Here is a 12,363-nt window from a genome sequence, read left to right on the forward strand (position 1 = left end):
AGGTATAAATATGGCTGTAACCAAAATCCGTATTACCTGAACTTTGACTCCCAATAAACATGATGCATGGTAATCATCTGACGTAGCCGTGGTTTTGAAAGTTTAAAATGTGAGGATACGGTGGGCATGTAATCCCGCAAAGCCCATATTGCTCAACTTTAGCTATAAAATTTGTGTGAAAAGGCCAATCATGATTGTTTTGTAGTGTTTGGGTCATTTCAAAAGATTCATTTGTATGCACTCACTGTATTTCTTCATGTTCCCTTTGCTTTCTTCTTGCCTAGAGGGAGAAGAAGATGAGGATGAAGAAGATGAGGAGGATAAAGATGCAGACTCCCTGGATGAGACCTTGGGTGGTGACACCGAGCTGCCTGGGTTTACTCTCCCTGGCATCACGTCTCAGGAACCTGGCTTAGAGCAGGGAAACGTGGTCTCTTTGGAGGGAGCCACCTACCAGGTGCCGGACACCATCGAGTGGGAACAGCAGAGTCAGGGCCTGGGTAAGAGTCATGTGTGTTTCTTTCCCTCCCATCTCCCCTCATTTTAGTTTTCTTAGGTGACAGCTTTCCTTCATTGGCATAGATTATGGAACAAAATGGATCTTCTGTCTATGGGTGTTTCAGCTGGGAAAAGGTTCTCAGTTCTTTCTTCACTATGTTTATATTTATACTCTTCAATAGTCAGCCTCCAAACAGTCTCCATCTGCCCACGAAGAGCACGGTTACCTAATTTTTGGAAGGAATTCCATCTTTCCTTCCCAGCTGGAGGACAGCTGTCGGCTTTGGGAGGACTTCCAAATGGGGAGGAATTGTGTGTAACCAGTCAGCTGCGCAAGCAGCGTGAACGGACTGGAGTCGGAAAACAAATGGATTTTGTCATCCTCTGTCCTTTTAGAATTTCCTCCCCGGGGAAATCCTTCCTTCACTTCTCGGTGAGCTTGCAGCCATCCCATGACTTCTCTCCTCATTCTCGTGGTTGCATTTCATCATCAAATACAATCTTGTTTCAGCAGTTAGTGTCCAGACAACTCCAAGCTTACTCTCTCTTGCGCCTGGCCTGGATGTTCGGTGAGAGTCTCCGTGGATGCAGGTTGACCCTAACTCTGACACTCTCTTCCTGTCAGCAGGGACGTTCCTCTGTCTGTCTCCTCTTACCTTTTTCTGGAGAGATGCTATTAAGCCCTGGGTGATTCTTTGAGGCCTCACTCTCTTGACCTGAGGGGAAGTGACCTCTTCTCCAAAGAAATCTCCTCCCTGAAACTCTTTTAGTCTTTAAAAGGCCCATTTATACCTAAGTACAGCAGAGGTTAGATTGAAGAGTCATATAACCAGCGTTTGGAGTATTTCATTGGAAATTGGGGTGTTGGTCTTCGACTTCGCTCTGGAATATCATACTAGTGTATCCTGGTGCCTCGGTTGAAACTTCCAATTCAGAATCTTATTACATATGATTTCTTAAAGATTGTTCTCCTCTCCTCCCATGAAAACTCTTTCAGATTAGTGATGAGGAAGGGTAAGTGCATTAAAATGAGTATGGAGTGGGAAGGTCGCGTCATCTGTTTATCACACGATTGTGTAGTTTAAAACAAGCTCTCTCGCTTTCTTCAAAGCTCAGACTGAAGTTGGTAAACCTTTAAACTTTGGCAGTCAAAGGGGGAATCCTTTTCCTAATCTCTAAAACTAAGGAAACATACATAGGGATCTTCAATGTCATCTTCTCTTCCATTATAGAATTCTTTCACGAGCTGTCCTTTAGATTTGGTTAATTAATTTATCCAAAAAATGGAACACCTACTATGTTCCTTTGCAAGGCATTGGAAACACAGAGAAAAACAAGGCAGTGCCTTTTATTGATTAGAGCAGAGCCCACTTGTAAAGGCTTCAGTGCAGGGTGGGTGAATTCTATAATAAAAGTAGGGTTATAGGAGGCCAGAACAGAAATGTAGAAGGGGGCCATTTAGAGTAGCTTGGAGAGTTCAGAGCTGTCACTTGAAGGATATATAAATAGGAGATAGCTTGCAGGAGAAAGAGGTCAAAGACAGAACATACACAGAGGCACTGGAGGGATGAAAGAGCATGGCATAATACAGATGGGTTGGCAAAGAACATTGTAAGTGGGTAAAAAGAAGCTCTAGGAGATACAACAGCAGACAAGGCTGGAAAGGTAGGGTAAGCAAGGATGCATCACGAAGAGTGGTGACTGCCAAGAGGTTTTCCCTTGTCCTTTATGAAAACCGTTCTAGTGATAGTGCAGTGGAGGAACAGGGGAGGAGCGTGAGACTGGGGAGAGAGAAAGGCTGCTTATGAGACCAATGAAATGTCCATGTGAAGAGCGAAGGCGTGAACTAAGGCAGAGGAAGTGGGATGAAGAAAAAGGAGCCAACCTGAGAGCTTTTTGTCACGGGTACTAACTGATTTGGGAGGATGAAGAAAAATAGAAAGAGAGTTGAGGATGATTTCTAGGTTTTTAGCCTGGGCGAACAGGTGGAGAGTGATATCTCTGATGAAGAGAGGGAATAGAGAGAGTGACGTGCACTTGGCATATTGGGGAGATGATGAGCTAGTTCGGGCACATTGAATACGAGGAGCCTGTGGGCTGTCCAGGATGGACTTCGATTTTGAGTCCTGAATTCAGGGAAGAAGTCTGCGACTGAGAAATTATTCTGGGATTATCACCCTCTAGGTTGACATAAAGGTTGTAGTTGAAATGTACCTGGGATTTCCTGTGGAATATGCTTATGGTAAGCAGAGGAGGTGATAAAGGATGGACTTCCACTGGACGGGCAGAAGGTATCATACATGTGCATACAGCGCTGTATTTACTAAATTATTTCCTGAACAAATCTGGCATGTAATTGGGCAGTAGTTACTTTAAAAACATATCAAATGAGGGCTTCCCTGGTGGCGCAGTGGTTGAGAGTCCGCCTGCCGATGCAGGAGACATGGGTTCGTGCCCCGGTCTGGGAAGATCCCACGTGCGGCAGAGCGGCTGGGCCCGTGAGCCATGGCCGCCGAGCCTGCGCGTCCGGAGCCTGTGCTCCGCAACGGGAGAGACCACAACAGTGAGAGGCCCGTATACTGCAAAAAAAAAAACCCCAAAACAAAAAAAAAACATATCAAATGAAACTGCTAAAAGCTTATAAATATATCAAAATATTATCAAAATATTGTAAAACAAACACAAACACTGGCCTGGGAACATGTGAATAAATATTTAGTCTGAAATGCACCTGTTCTACATGAGCTGGTTGAGATCAATAAAATAAAATACAAAATACCAATGTAACTTATTATAGAGATTAAACACAAAGACAAAAATCTACACATCGAGTGACTCCTCAGGTAGTGGATTTGTAATATGGAAGGATCATGGACAGTTGAACAGTCTTTTAAGTATGGATTGGGTGAATATTTAGGGACTGTACCCCTTTACTGGAGAGAGGGCTGCTTTTGTACAGAGGTACTCTGTGGAGGCCATATGGCATCTATTCCTGGATTGTGGTCCAGGAAGCCAATTTTCCCCACTTAGGAAGTTGGCTTACCATTTATGATAATTATAAGCAATTGGAGAGGCTATGAATCTTAGAAAAATCTGTAGCGGTTACAATTCAAGGGTAACATGATCATTTGGGCTCTAGCCTTTTTCAACACAAATTTACCATTGAAGAAGAGTCAAATTTTTAAAAAATTGACTTTATTGAGGTATAAATTATATACGATAAACTGCACTCAGAGTATGCAATTCGACGAGTCTTGACAGTTGTCAAGATGGAGGCTACACTCATGTGGCCTCCATCTCACTGAAAATGCAGAGTATTTCCATCACTTCCCTTTTGTCCCCCCAGTGATTCCTCATCCTTTGCAGTCTGTCTCTCTCTCAGTCCCCAATCCCTGGTAACTACCGATCTGCTTATATTACTACAGGTTAGAGTGCATTTTCTAGAATTTTATATAAGCGGAATCATATAATACATACCTTTATGTACCTGGCTTCTCTCACTTAGCATAATGATTTTGAGATTCAACCATGTTGTGGTCTGTATGAGTAATTTGTTCCCTTTTTATAGCTGGGTAGTATTCAATAGTATGGATATACCACATTTTGTTTATCTAGTCACCTTTTGATGAACATTTGGGTTTTCCCCAGTTTTTGGCTAATAGCAGTTACATTTTAAGGTGTGTAGGGTATGAGGCACAGGAAAAATAGCCCTATTGTCCCCCTGTTCTGCCTCCTGATTCCAGCCTCCATGCATGGCTAAGGTTTCTTAAATTAGTGATACCAATTTAGTGATTTGCTATGCTTTTTAAAGTGATTTCCCCAAGTCCTGAATTTTTATTTCATATCAGATTTTTCCTTTTAATAAAATTTACCATTTTCCTGGTTGTCTCCTACCTTTTACTTTCACTTCTTTTCCTGATATCTTCAGTTTGCCAACATGTTTTTAGCATTGTAGTTTTCGTGGGAACCAAAATAAGGAACAAATCTTTCAAGCCCTTCGTTTTTTTCCACTGTGGGAAGACTGGGTTGGAGTAGTAGTGTCTGGGTCTAGGATTTTATTAGCTCACCAACTTTTTCTTGGAGGGACAGGAGTATTTCCTAGTAACTCAAAATGAGTGACAACTTCTGGATCGATGTTCATTGATACAGTTTCCTAAATGTTCTCAGGTCATGTGCAATAGAGGGAAACCCCTATTTGTGATGGATTTTGTGGTACCAAGAATAACGGCTCTTGCTGATATGATTAGGTTAAGGATCCTGGGAGGGAGAGGTTATCCTGGATTTTCTGCAAAGGCCCAGTGTGATCACGAGTGTCCTTATAAGCGAGAAGTATCAAGTCAGAGTCGGAGAAGGAGATGTGATGACAGAAGCAGAGGTCAGAGTGATGTGGCCATGAGCAAGGAATTCTGGCAGCTTCCAAAGCTGGAAAAGGCAAGGAGATGGATTCTCCCCTTGAGCCTCTAGAAGAAACACAACCCAGCTGACACCTTGATTTTTAGTCCCTCAAGACCCATTTTAGACTTTTAACCTCCAGAACTGTAAGGTAATAAATTTGTGTTGTTTTGAGCTCCTAAGTTTGTGGTAATTTGTTACAGCAGAAATAGGAAACTAATACAGATTTCAATAAGTATTTCATGAGCAGCTTCCTTTTAGAAGTAGAGCTTGCGTGGTAGCTGTAGTCTGAGTGTGAGTGTTGTAAACTTAGCTATAGTTTTTTCTTAATGAATCACTAAAAATGCAAAGATTGAGACCTTTAAAAAGTATTCCAGTTTAATATAATTATACTTTAATTGGTCATCTTATTCATTCCTATTTTTAAGTGGGTTATTTTTATTTATAGACTATCACATCCTATTTTACAATATGAATGGTATTCCAAAGCAAATGCTAAAACCCATAGAAACCTTTAAAAATGAACAGATTGAAGTGGGTAGTTGGGATTGGCTAAAAATAATACATACTCTTTGAATAGATTATCGTTTCATTTTCTGTGAAGTAACAAGAGCAGAAAACTTAGATGACTTTCTGAGGCAAAGCAGTAGATCCATGGCTTAATTCTGTGCACTTCTGTTTTCTGTATTGTCACATACACATTGCCTGTAAAGCTCTGGAGAGAGAGAGCCCAATTTCTTGATCTTGCTGTTGGGAGGTGTGATTTGTGGACAGAACTATAGAGGACAGAGAATCAGGAGTGAAAGTTCCATGTTATGACTGAGGTGCATTGATTGGTAAAGTGCTAGTAGCATATAGGAAGCTCTTTATTTACATATGCAGAATCAATTTCTTTTCTGATCTAACAAGTTTCTTTTCTTTTTTTTTTTTTAACAAGTTTATTTTCAAATTTATTGGTAAGAACCTGTACAGAGAGCAGGTACTGTGACCCCCCACACTACTTCTTATCCTTTCACTATAATAAATCACACGATTATTCTTTTAAAAGTATAAAATCAATATGGGCAAAGTTGAGTCAACATATCTTTTTTTTTTTTTTTTTTCTTTTGCGGTACGTGGGCCTCTCACCGTTGTGGCCTCTCCCGTTGTGGAGCACAAGCTCCGGACGCGCAGGCTCAGCGGCCATGGCTCACGGGCCCAGCTGCTCCACGGCATGTGGGATTGTCCCCGACCGGGGCACGAACCCGTGTCCCCTGTATCGGCAGATGGACTCTCAACCACTGTGCCACCAGGGAAGCCCAACATATCCATTTTAATGTTTAAACATTTGCAATGTAGTTAATGTCTGGTGATTCTTTCCTCTGTGCATTCTGTATCTGCCAGGATGCCTTTAGCTATACGTAGCAGAAACCTTAAGTTGACTTAAAGAGTAAAGAAACATATTTTCTCTGAAAACAAGAAGTCCAGAGATGGAGCTTCTGGGTCAGTTGACTCAGCAGCTCAGCTGTCATCGGTGACTCATGTTTTTCCACCTTGCTGCACTGTCCTCCTTGGGATGTTCACTTTGGCCCCAGGCTCTCCTCCGCACAGTTGCAGTGGCTGAAGCAGTTTCAGATGTCACCCCTAGACAAGACACTGTGCAGACAAAGAAGAGGACTGCCTTTTTACTGTGTTTCTTCCTCAGGAGAGAGGAAGACTTTCCAAGAATCCCCCAGTAGAATCCTCACCACTGATCGGCTGGGGGGGGCGTGTGTCAGTCACTATACCTATCTATGATTTCTGTGTTTTTCTGTTTACTTCTCTTGTGGCTGGTTCTTATGCATGTTTCTTTTATCTTCCAAGAATCCTGTGACTAATCTTGTTAAACTAATATATTTATCTTAAATGTGTTTTGAATTCATGAGTTCTGGATGAGGGCCCGAGGGTGGTGGTATTGTTCCAAGAAGAGACCATTTTTTGGCCACTTTATGGTTTGGTTGATGTTCTGAATAGATAAGGCTTCCAAGAGCCATCAATTAGTTAAGTGCAGAATTACTATAGCTGTCTTCACGTTTTTTTCAAAAGCCTGCATCTAACATTGGGAGGGGTTCCTGATTTAGGAAGTGGAATATTTTTCTCTGGAGGTCTTTAAAAAACATGATAAGTATTCAATTAACAGTACAGAGATGTTTGTGGAAAGCAGAAGAATGAAGAGCATTTATGTTTCTAGTTTTTCACCAGACATTCATAGAGCACCTACTAAGTGTGTGCTGTACGTTGTGGAAAGAGTGAGAGGTTGACCTGTAAAGAGATAGATTGCCATGGGGCAGAGAATGGTTCTATAGATGTGAGGCCAGTGGCTGAGCAATTACACAGTGGGGAATTGAATCATCATTTACAACCGGGGGTTTCTTTGAGTGGGCAGCCATCTTTGGGGTGTGACTTCGGGAGTGCTTGTGTGATCTCTAATTTATATCCCCCTCCCCATTTTAACATGGTGCCTACTCTTCAATATTAAGAGCCTTCCCTTGGATTGCAATAATATATCTTGAGAAGGCCTTACAAAAATGCAGATCTGCTGTCTGGATAGGATAACCCATAAGATGTTATCATGGATTTATTATTATTTATCAGGTTCATTACCTGGTGATTTAGGATGATTTTAATATGAAAGAAAGAGAATGTGTTTTGAATTGGTAAAAGGTAGAATGAACTGTAGGCAAAGGTGAGGGGGTTCGGCCTTAGAGAAACTGAGCATTGGTCTGTGAGAAAGTCAGAGCCTTTGTCCTCAAACGTGTCAGCTCTTCTCTTTCTTCTCCCCATCATCCTTCTTGTTCTTTTAGAACACTTAACATGTAGCTAAGACTGAACACTTAAATATAGTGCAACACGGGCTGTGACAGCAAGAAAAAGATGCTCCATAAAAGACAGTGGGAAGTGTGAGACTTCAAACAACTCTTCACTGCAACAAATGTGAGTGTATTTTTGGCATATAACGTGTTAAGCTGTGTATTATGAGGTTGCTCAGGAAGTTGCCAGGCTAACGTGGTTAAATATGTGTAAGGAAGGAGAAGGAAAGAAACCTTAATCCGACGTAACCAGCGCGATGTGAGTGGCAGATTGGCTAAAGCCCCCGCACCAGTGGTTCTCACTCTTGGCTGGAGCCCCCTGGAGAGCGACACAAGGTACTGATACCTGGGTCCCACCCATGGAGCACAGCTGCCCTAGACTGGGTCTGCTGGTTGTTCCCTTGGGCTGAGGCAGCTTCTGTTTGTGAAGGGGCTGGAGAAGGAGGATTGTCAGAAGTGTTCTGTGCTCTATGAATTGAACCTCCATTAGTAAAGATTTACATTGCTTGTAATGATCTTTTGTGTATTGGATTAGTGTGCCTTAAAAAAAAAAAATCCAGCTTTTTACAGTCCTATTGAGATTAAAGTCGATATCCATGGTTTAGTTTTTCCAGAAAGCCCACGGTCACGTTGATTTCGGATGCACGTAGCAGTAAGTGGCAGCTTGCAGCATGCAGCACGAGCGGTAGCTGGCAGCAAGGTCTTAGTTCCCGGACCGGGAGTCCTAACCACTAGACCACAGGGGGCAGTGGCTAGGGCCTGGGTCCCTAGTTCTTGCCTGCCTTGTCAAGAATGAATTCATGTGAGGAGGCAAAAGGTAAAGAGAAAAGTGAAAAGTTTATTGGAAAAGCAAAGTACACGCGGAAGGATGCACGGGCGGACTCAGAGAGAGAGTCGCGCCTTTGGGAAATAAATTCTTTATAAAAGGGCAGTTTTCCAGGTCTTTGTCCTCCTTCTGGCCAATCATCTTGTTTTGGCCCCCCTGGCTAATTTGTCTCAGGACCCTCCCCTTAGGTGCGCACAAGATGGATCTTGACGTGAAGGCGTCTGGGAGAAGCAAGACTCACTGTGGCCTGGCATTGTCCCCTGGCTTTTGACCTGCAAGGAGCCTTTCTGTGCATGTGTAGTGTCTCCCTTGCCCCAAGGATGGGAAGTATATGGCCTCTTGATCCTTTACTCAAACAAGGTCTAGCTCCTCTCTGCTCCTGCCACAACTGTTATCTTAAGGTGTCCACAAGAGACAAAGCCTGGCTTTCTACCCTGTTTCAGTTGTTACTTCCATTTTGGAGTGCAAACAGGAGGCTGACTGTAAATGCCTAACCTGGAGCCCACCTATCTCCTATCTCAGGAAATGTAAACAGGAAGCTAGTTGTGAGTGTCTGGCCTGAAGCCCACTTTTTCCTGCTTCATGAAATGTGAACAGGAGGCCAGCTGTAAACGTCTTACCTGGGGCCTGTCTGCCTCCTGCCTCAATGTGACAGACTTCTAAATCTGTACCATGGAGGTCTGTACCCTGACCTCTGCATCTGGAATGAGTGAGCATCTCCGGATGTGAGTTTCCTTGAGTAGGCACCTGCCTTGGAGTTACTTGGAGTTCCTTCCTGTCCTCAGATGGTACCCAGGGTTTCTGGGTTTAAGAGTAATGCCATTTACTCTTGCTTTGGAAAGAACTGAATTATTTTTCTGAGACAAGAGGAGCAGAACTCGGGTGTAGACCTCCTTTTTCCACATTAGGCAGGACACACTGATGCCAAAGTTTAAATTAGAGACTGTGATCCCTGCCTCTCCCCACCTCAGGAGAATGAGTGCTTAAGGGATGTTAGGTCTGTAGAGCAGGATGCCTTCCAAGTCCAAGAAATCATTTCTTCATAGATCTTTCCATTTGAGCCGTTGGTTACTTGCAGCTTAGCAGTAGTTGGGGATTTCTAGGGGAGAAAATCTGTCCCCATGCCTGTGGTGAAAAATCTGACAAACTCAGGATTTTAGGTTTTAAATGCATTTATTTCCTGAGTTTTCCATTTATTTATTTTTAACCTGTTATATTGTAGGTATTTTTGTTAGAAGCCATAAATCCTCTTTTTAGCCTGGGGTAGGTTATAAGTAGGTTAAATACATAAAAGTGAATAGACTTCCTTCCTGCTGCCCACTTCCAACCGTGCTCGTAGATATGTTCTGAGGACACCTGTCTTGAACCAAACCTCAAAAAGATAGCTGGCCAAGGCTAAACAAAACCAGGTTCTGGCCTAAAAAGAGTGTAATGTATTCTGGGTTTTTTTCTTTCATTTTGGTGTTCATGACACTTCTGATGAGCAGTTATGTGTAATGGCTACAGTCAAACTTTTATGTTTCTTCAGCATAGGAAATGTTAAGTCATTTGGAAGGAGGAAAGGATTGATGGAATGGATGGTTTTGTGGGTTGTGTTAAATTTTCTTTTTAGGACTGACAGTTAATGATTTTTCACAGCTATATGTAGAACTTTTGAACCAAGAATTTCAGGCAGACTGGAATTGAGGCTTTGAAATTCATTAATTCCAAGAGTGGTAGAACTCAGATCATTAACACACACACACACACACACACACACACACACACACACACACACACACAGAGTTCCCTTTGACCAAGTCAGCTGTGGGACACTGCAAATTCCCTTATTCTCCTCCAAAGATTTCTTTTGAGAAAACTAGTGAGGAGTCAACTCTAAGTCTCAAACGCTAATGAGGAAAACTAGTAGAATGGAGTTAGTGGAGAGCACAGTGGCAGCCACAGCTCCGTCTGCAGCTAACTCCCCTCTGCATAAAGCTTCCCTGGGGATGTTCCTGTGTGGAGGAAGGGAAATCAGTCTTGGTTGTTAAAACATTGATCTTTGTGCAGCTGGGTCTCTCCAGTACTGTGGTAGTAGGTTCTGTGTGATCTCAAAGAACTGCCAACCTCTCAAACTGGCCTTAGGAAGCCAGAGCTATTTTTGAAATTCAGAGGATTGGTGGTGCGAATTAAAAATACACCACAGCAGAAGTGAAGGAGAGATTGAATATAAAATCAAGGAATCAGAGATTTCCATCAGGTAACTCAGGGATTCAACAGTTCATGGGTAGGAAGCATTTCTTATAAGTGTATTTGTCTCTTTTATACACCCCTGATATATTCAAGGACCTCCAAGATCTGTCTGGGGTCTATCTTCCCTCCTCGTTTCTCTCGACTGCTTTGTCCAAGACCTCTGCCTTCCGCGGGCTGTAATCACTGTCACCAGAACATGCATCAGACATTTCCGGACCTGGCTTTTTTTTTCTACCATTATTCTTTTTTCCTGGGATGGTCTTCTCCATTTTCTGTCTGTCTGCCCCCACCCCCCGCCCCGGCTCTCGCTGAAGCCTTTCCTGGCAACCCTAACTCCCACTCAGTCCTTCCCTGTGAAACTCCCCCAGCCGTTCTTGGCAGTAGGGCTCATTTCCACTCCACTATCTCATTTTGCTTAGGACTTTTTTGGAAGTGCACAATATCTAGTACTCAGCATTGAGTACTGTTGATTGATTAAAAGGGGGTTCTCTTCCAGCTGGTAGCCATGCTGGACCTGAAGGGGACGGGACGGGAGGGGGCATGTTAAATGGAGTTAGTTGGATTTGTGGAAAAAATGGTAACTGATCAGGTGCTGAGGGTTCTCCATAATGCTTATAACTGAGATGAAACTTAAATATCACATGACAGGTAGGACATCACGTGATCTTAACTTTCTCTGGTTCTCTCTACTTACTTCAAAATAGTTTTTACGTCTACAAAGCCTTTAGTAATGAACTAATTATAGCATGCCTTCAGGTCATTGGCCATAGATAACATTTTGAGGCTAGGTTTTTTTCCCGGAACATAATCTAATGTTTTATTTTATTTTTTCCAGCTGTATTGATTAACATAACATTGTGTGCAACGTGTTTATCTGATACACTTATATGCTGCAAAAAGATTGCCATCATGGCATTAGCTAACACCTGCACTGAGTTGAGTAACTACCTTTTCTTTTTTGTGGGCAACCTAACATTTTAGAATGGTTTTTTAGAATGAGCTTGGAGTGATTCTACACCGTTTAATGAGCAGACCTTGAAAATGCTGGGCCAGCTACCTTCATTACCTTCAAATCTGAATCAGATGAGAATCAAATGATTGCATTCTCATAGGGATCAATCATTTAAAAAACTTCCAAATAGCTAATTAGGTGCCTTAATAGCGATTAGGCCTTTGATAGCTTCTACCAAAGAATAAAAACAGCCATGGCATCACCTACACGGAAGTGAGAAATTTATTAAACCTGATTCGCTTTACCACTGGATCATTGCTTCTCCAAGTCAGAGAATTGAGTTGTCTTTTTGTATCTCACTTCTGGCTGGAAGAAACTTATAATTATAGTATTTAAAATGTTTTAGGGTTCTGGCCTGAACAAAATTTTTCTCTTTTCATGTCTTTAAGGCCCTTTAAAAGGCCCTGGATTATAGGTTCTTGTATCAAAGGTTTAAAAGAAAAGTAAATTTGGACTTGTTGATTTAGGAAGAGCCTTCTGGAACTAAAGCCAAATATCTCAGCTTCACATTATTCATCTTTATTTCTGTTAATGATCTGTGTGAGATAATAGACTTAATGCTTTCCAGAAGTTGA

General features: G+C 42.3%; 1 protein-coding gene across 2 annotated transcripts in view; it reads left to right on the top strand.

The window, feature by feature from the left end:
- ARMH4 (armadillo like helical domain containing 4) overlaps positions 1–12,363 on the top strand; it is a 128,140-nt gene that overhangs the window by 37,492 nt on the left and 78,285 nt on the right. The window contains exon 7 of one of the 2 annotated variants that reach the window (XM_065872351.1): positions 287–500. In XM_065872351.1, coding sequence (XP_065728423.1) covers positions 287–500 — 214 coding nt within the window. Of the gene's footprint in view, positions 1–284; positions 501–12,363 lie in introns of both variants that reach the window. The other variant, XM_065872352.1, reaches the window with a different exon arrangement.

This window comes from Phocoena phocoena, chromosome 2, assembly GCF_963924675.1.
Source record: "Phocoena phocoena chromosome 2, mPhoPho1.1, whole genome shotgun sequence".
Taxonomy (NCBI): Eukaryota; Metazoa; Chordata; class Mammalia; order Artiodactyla; family Phocoenidae; genus Phocoena; species Phocoena phocoena.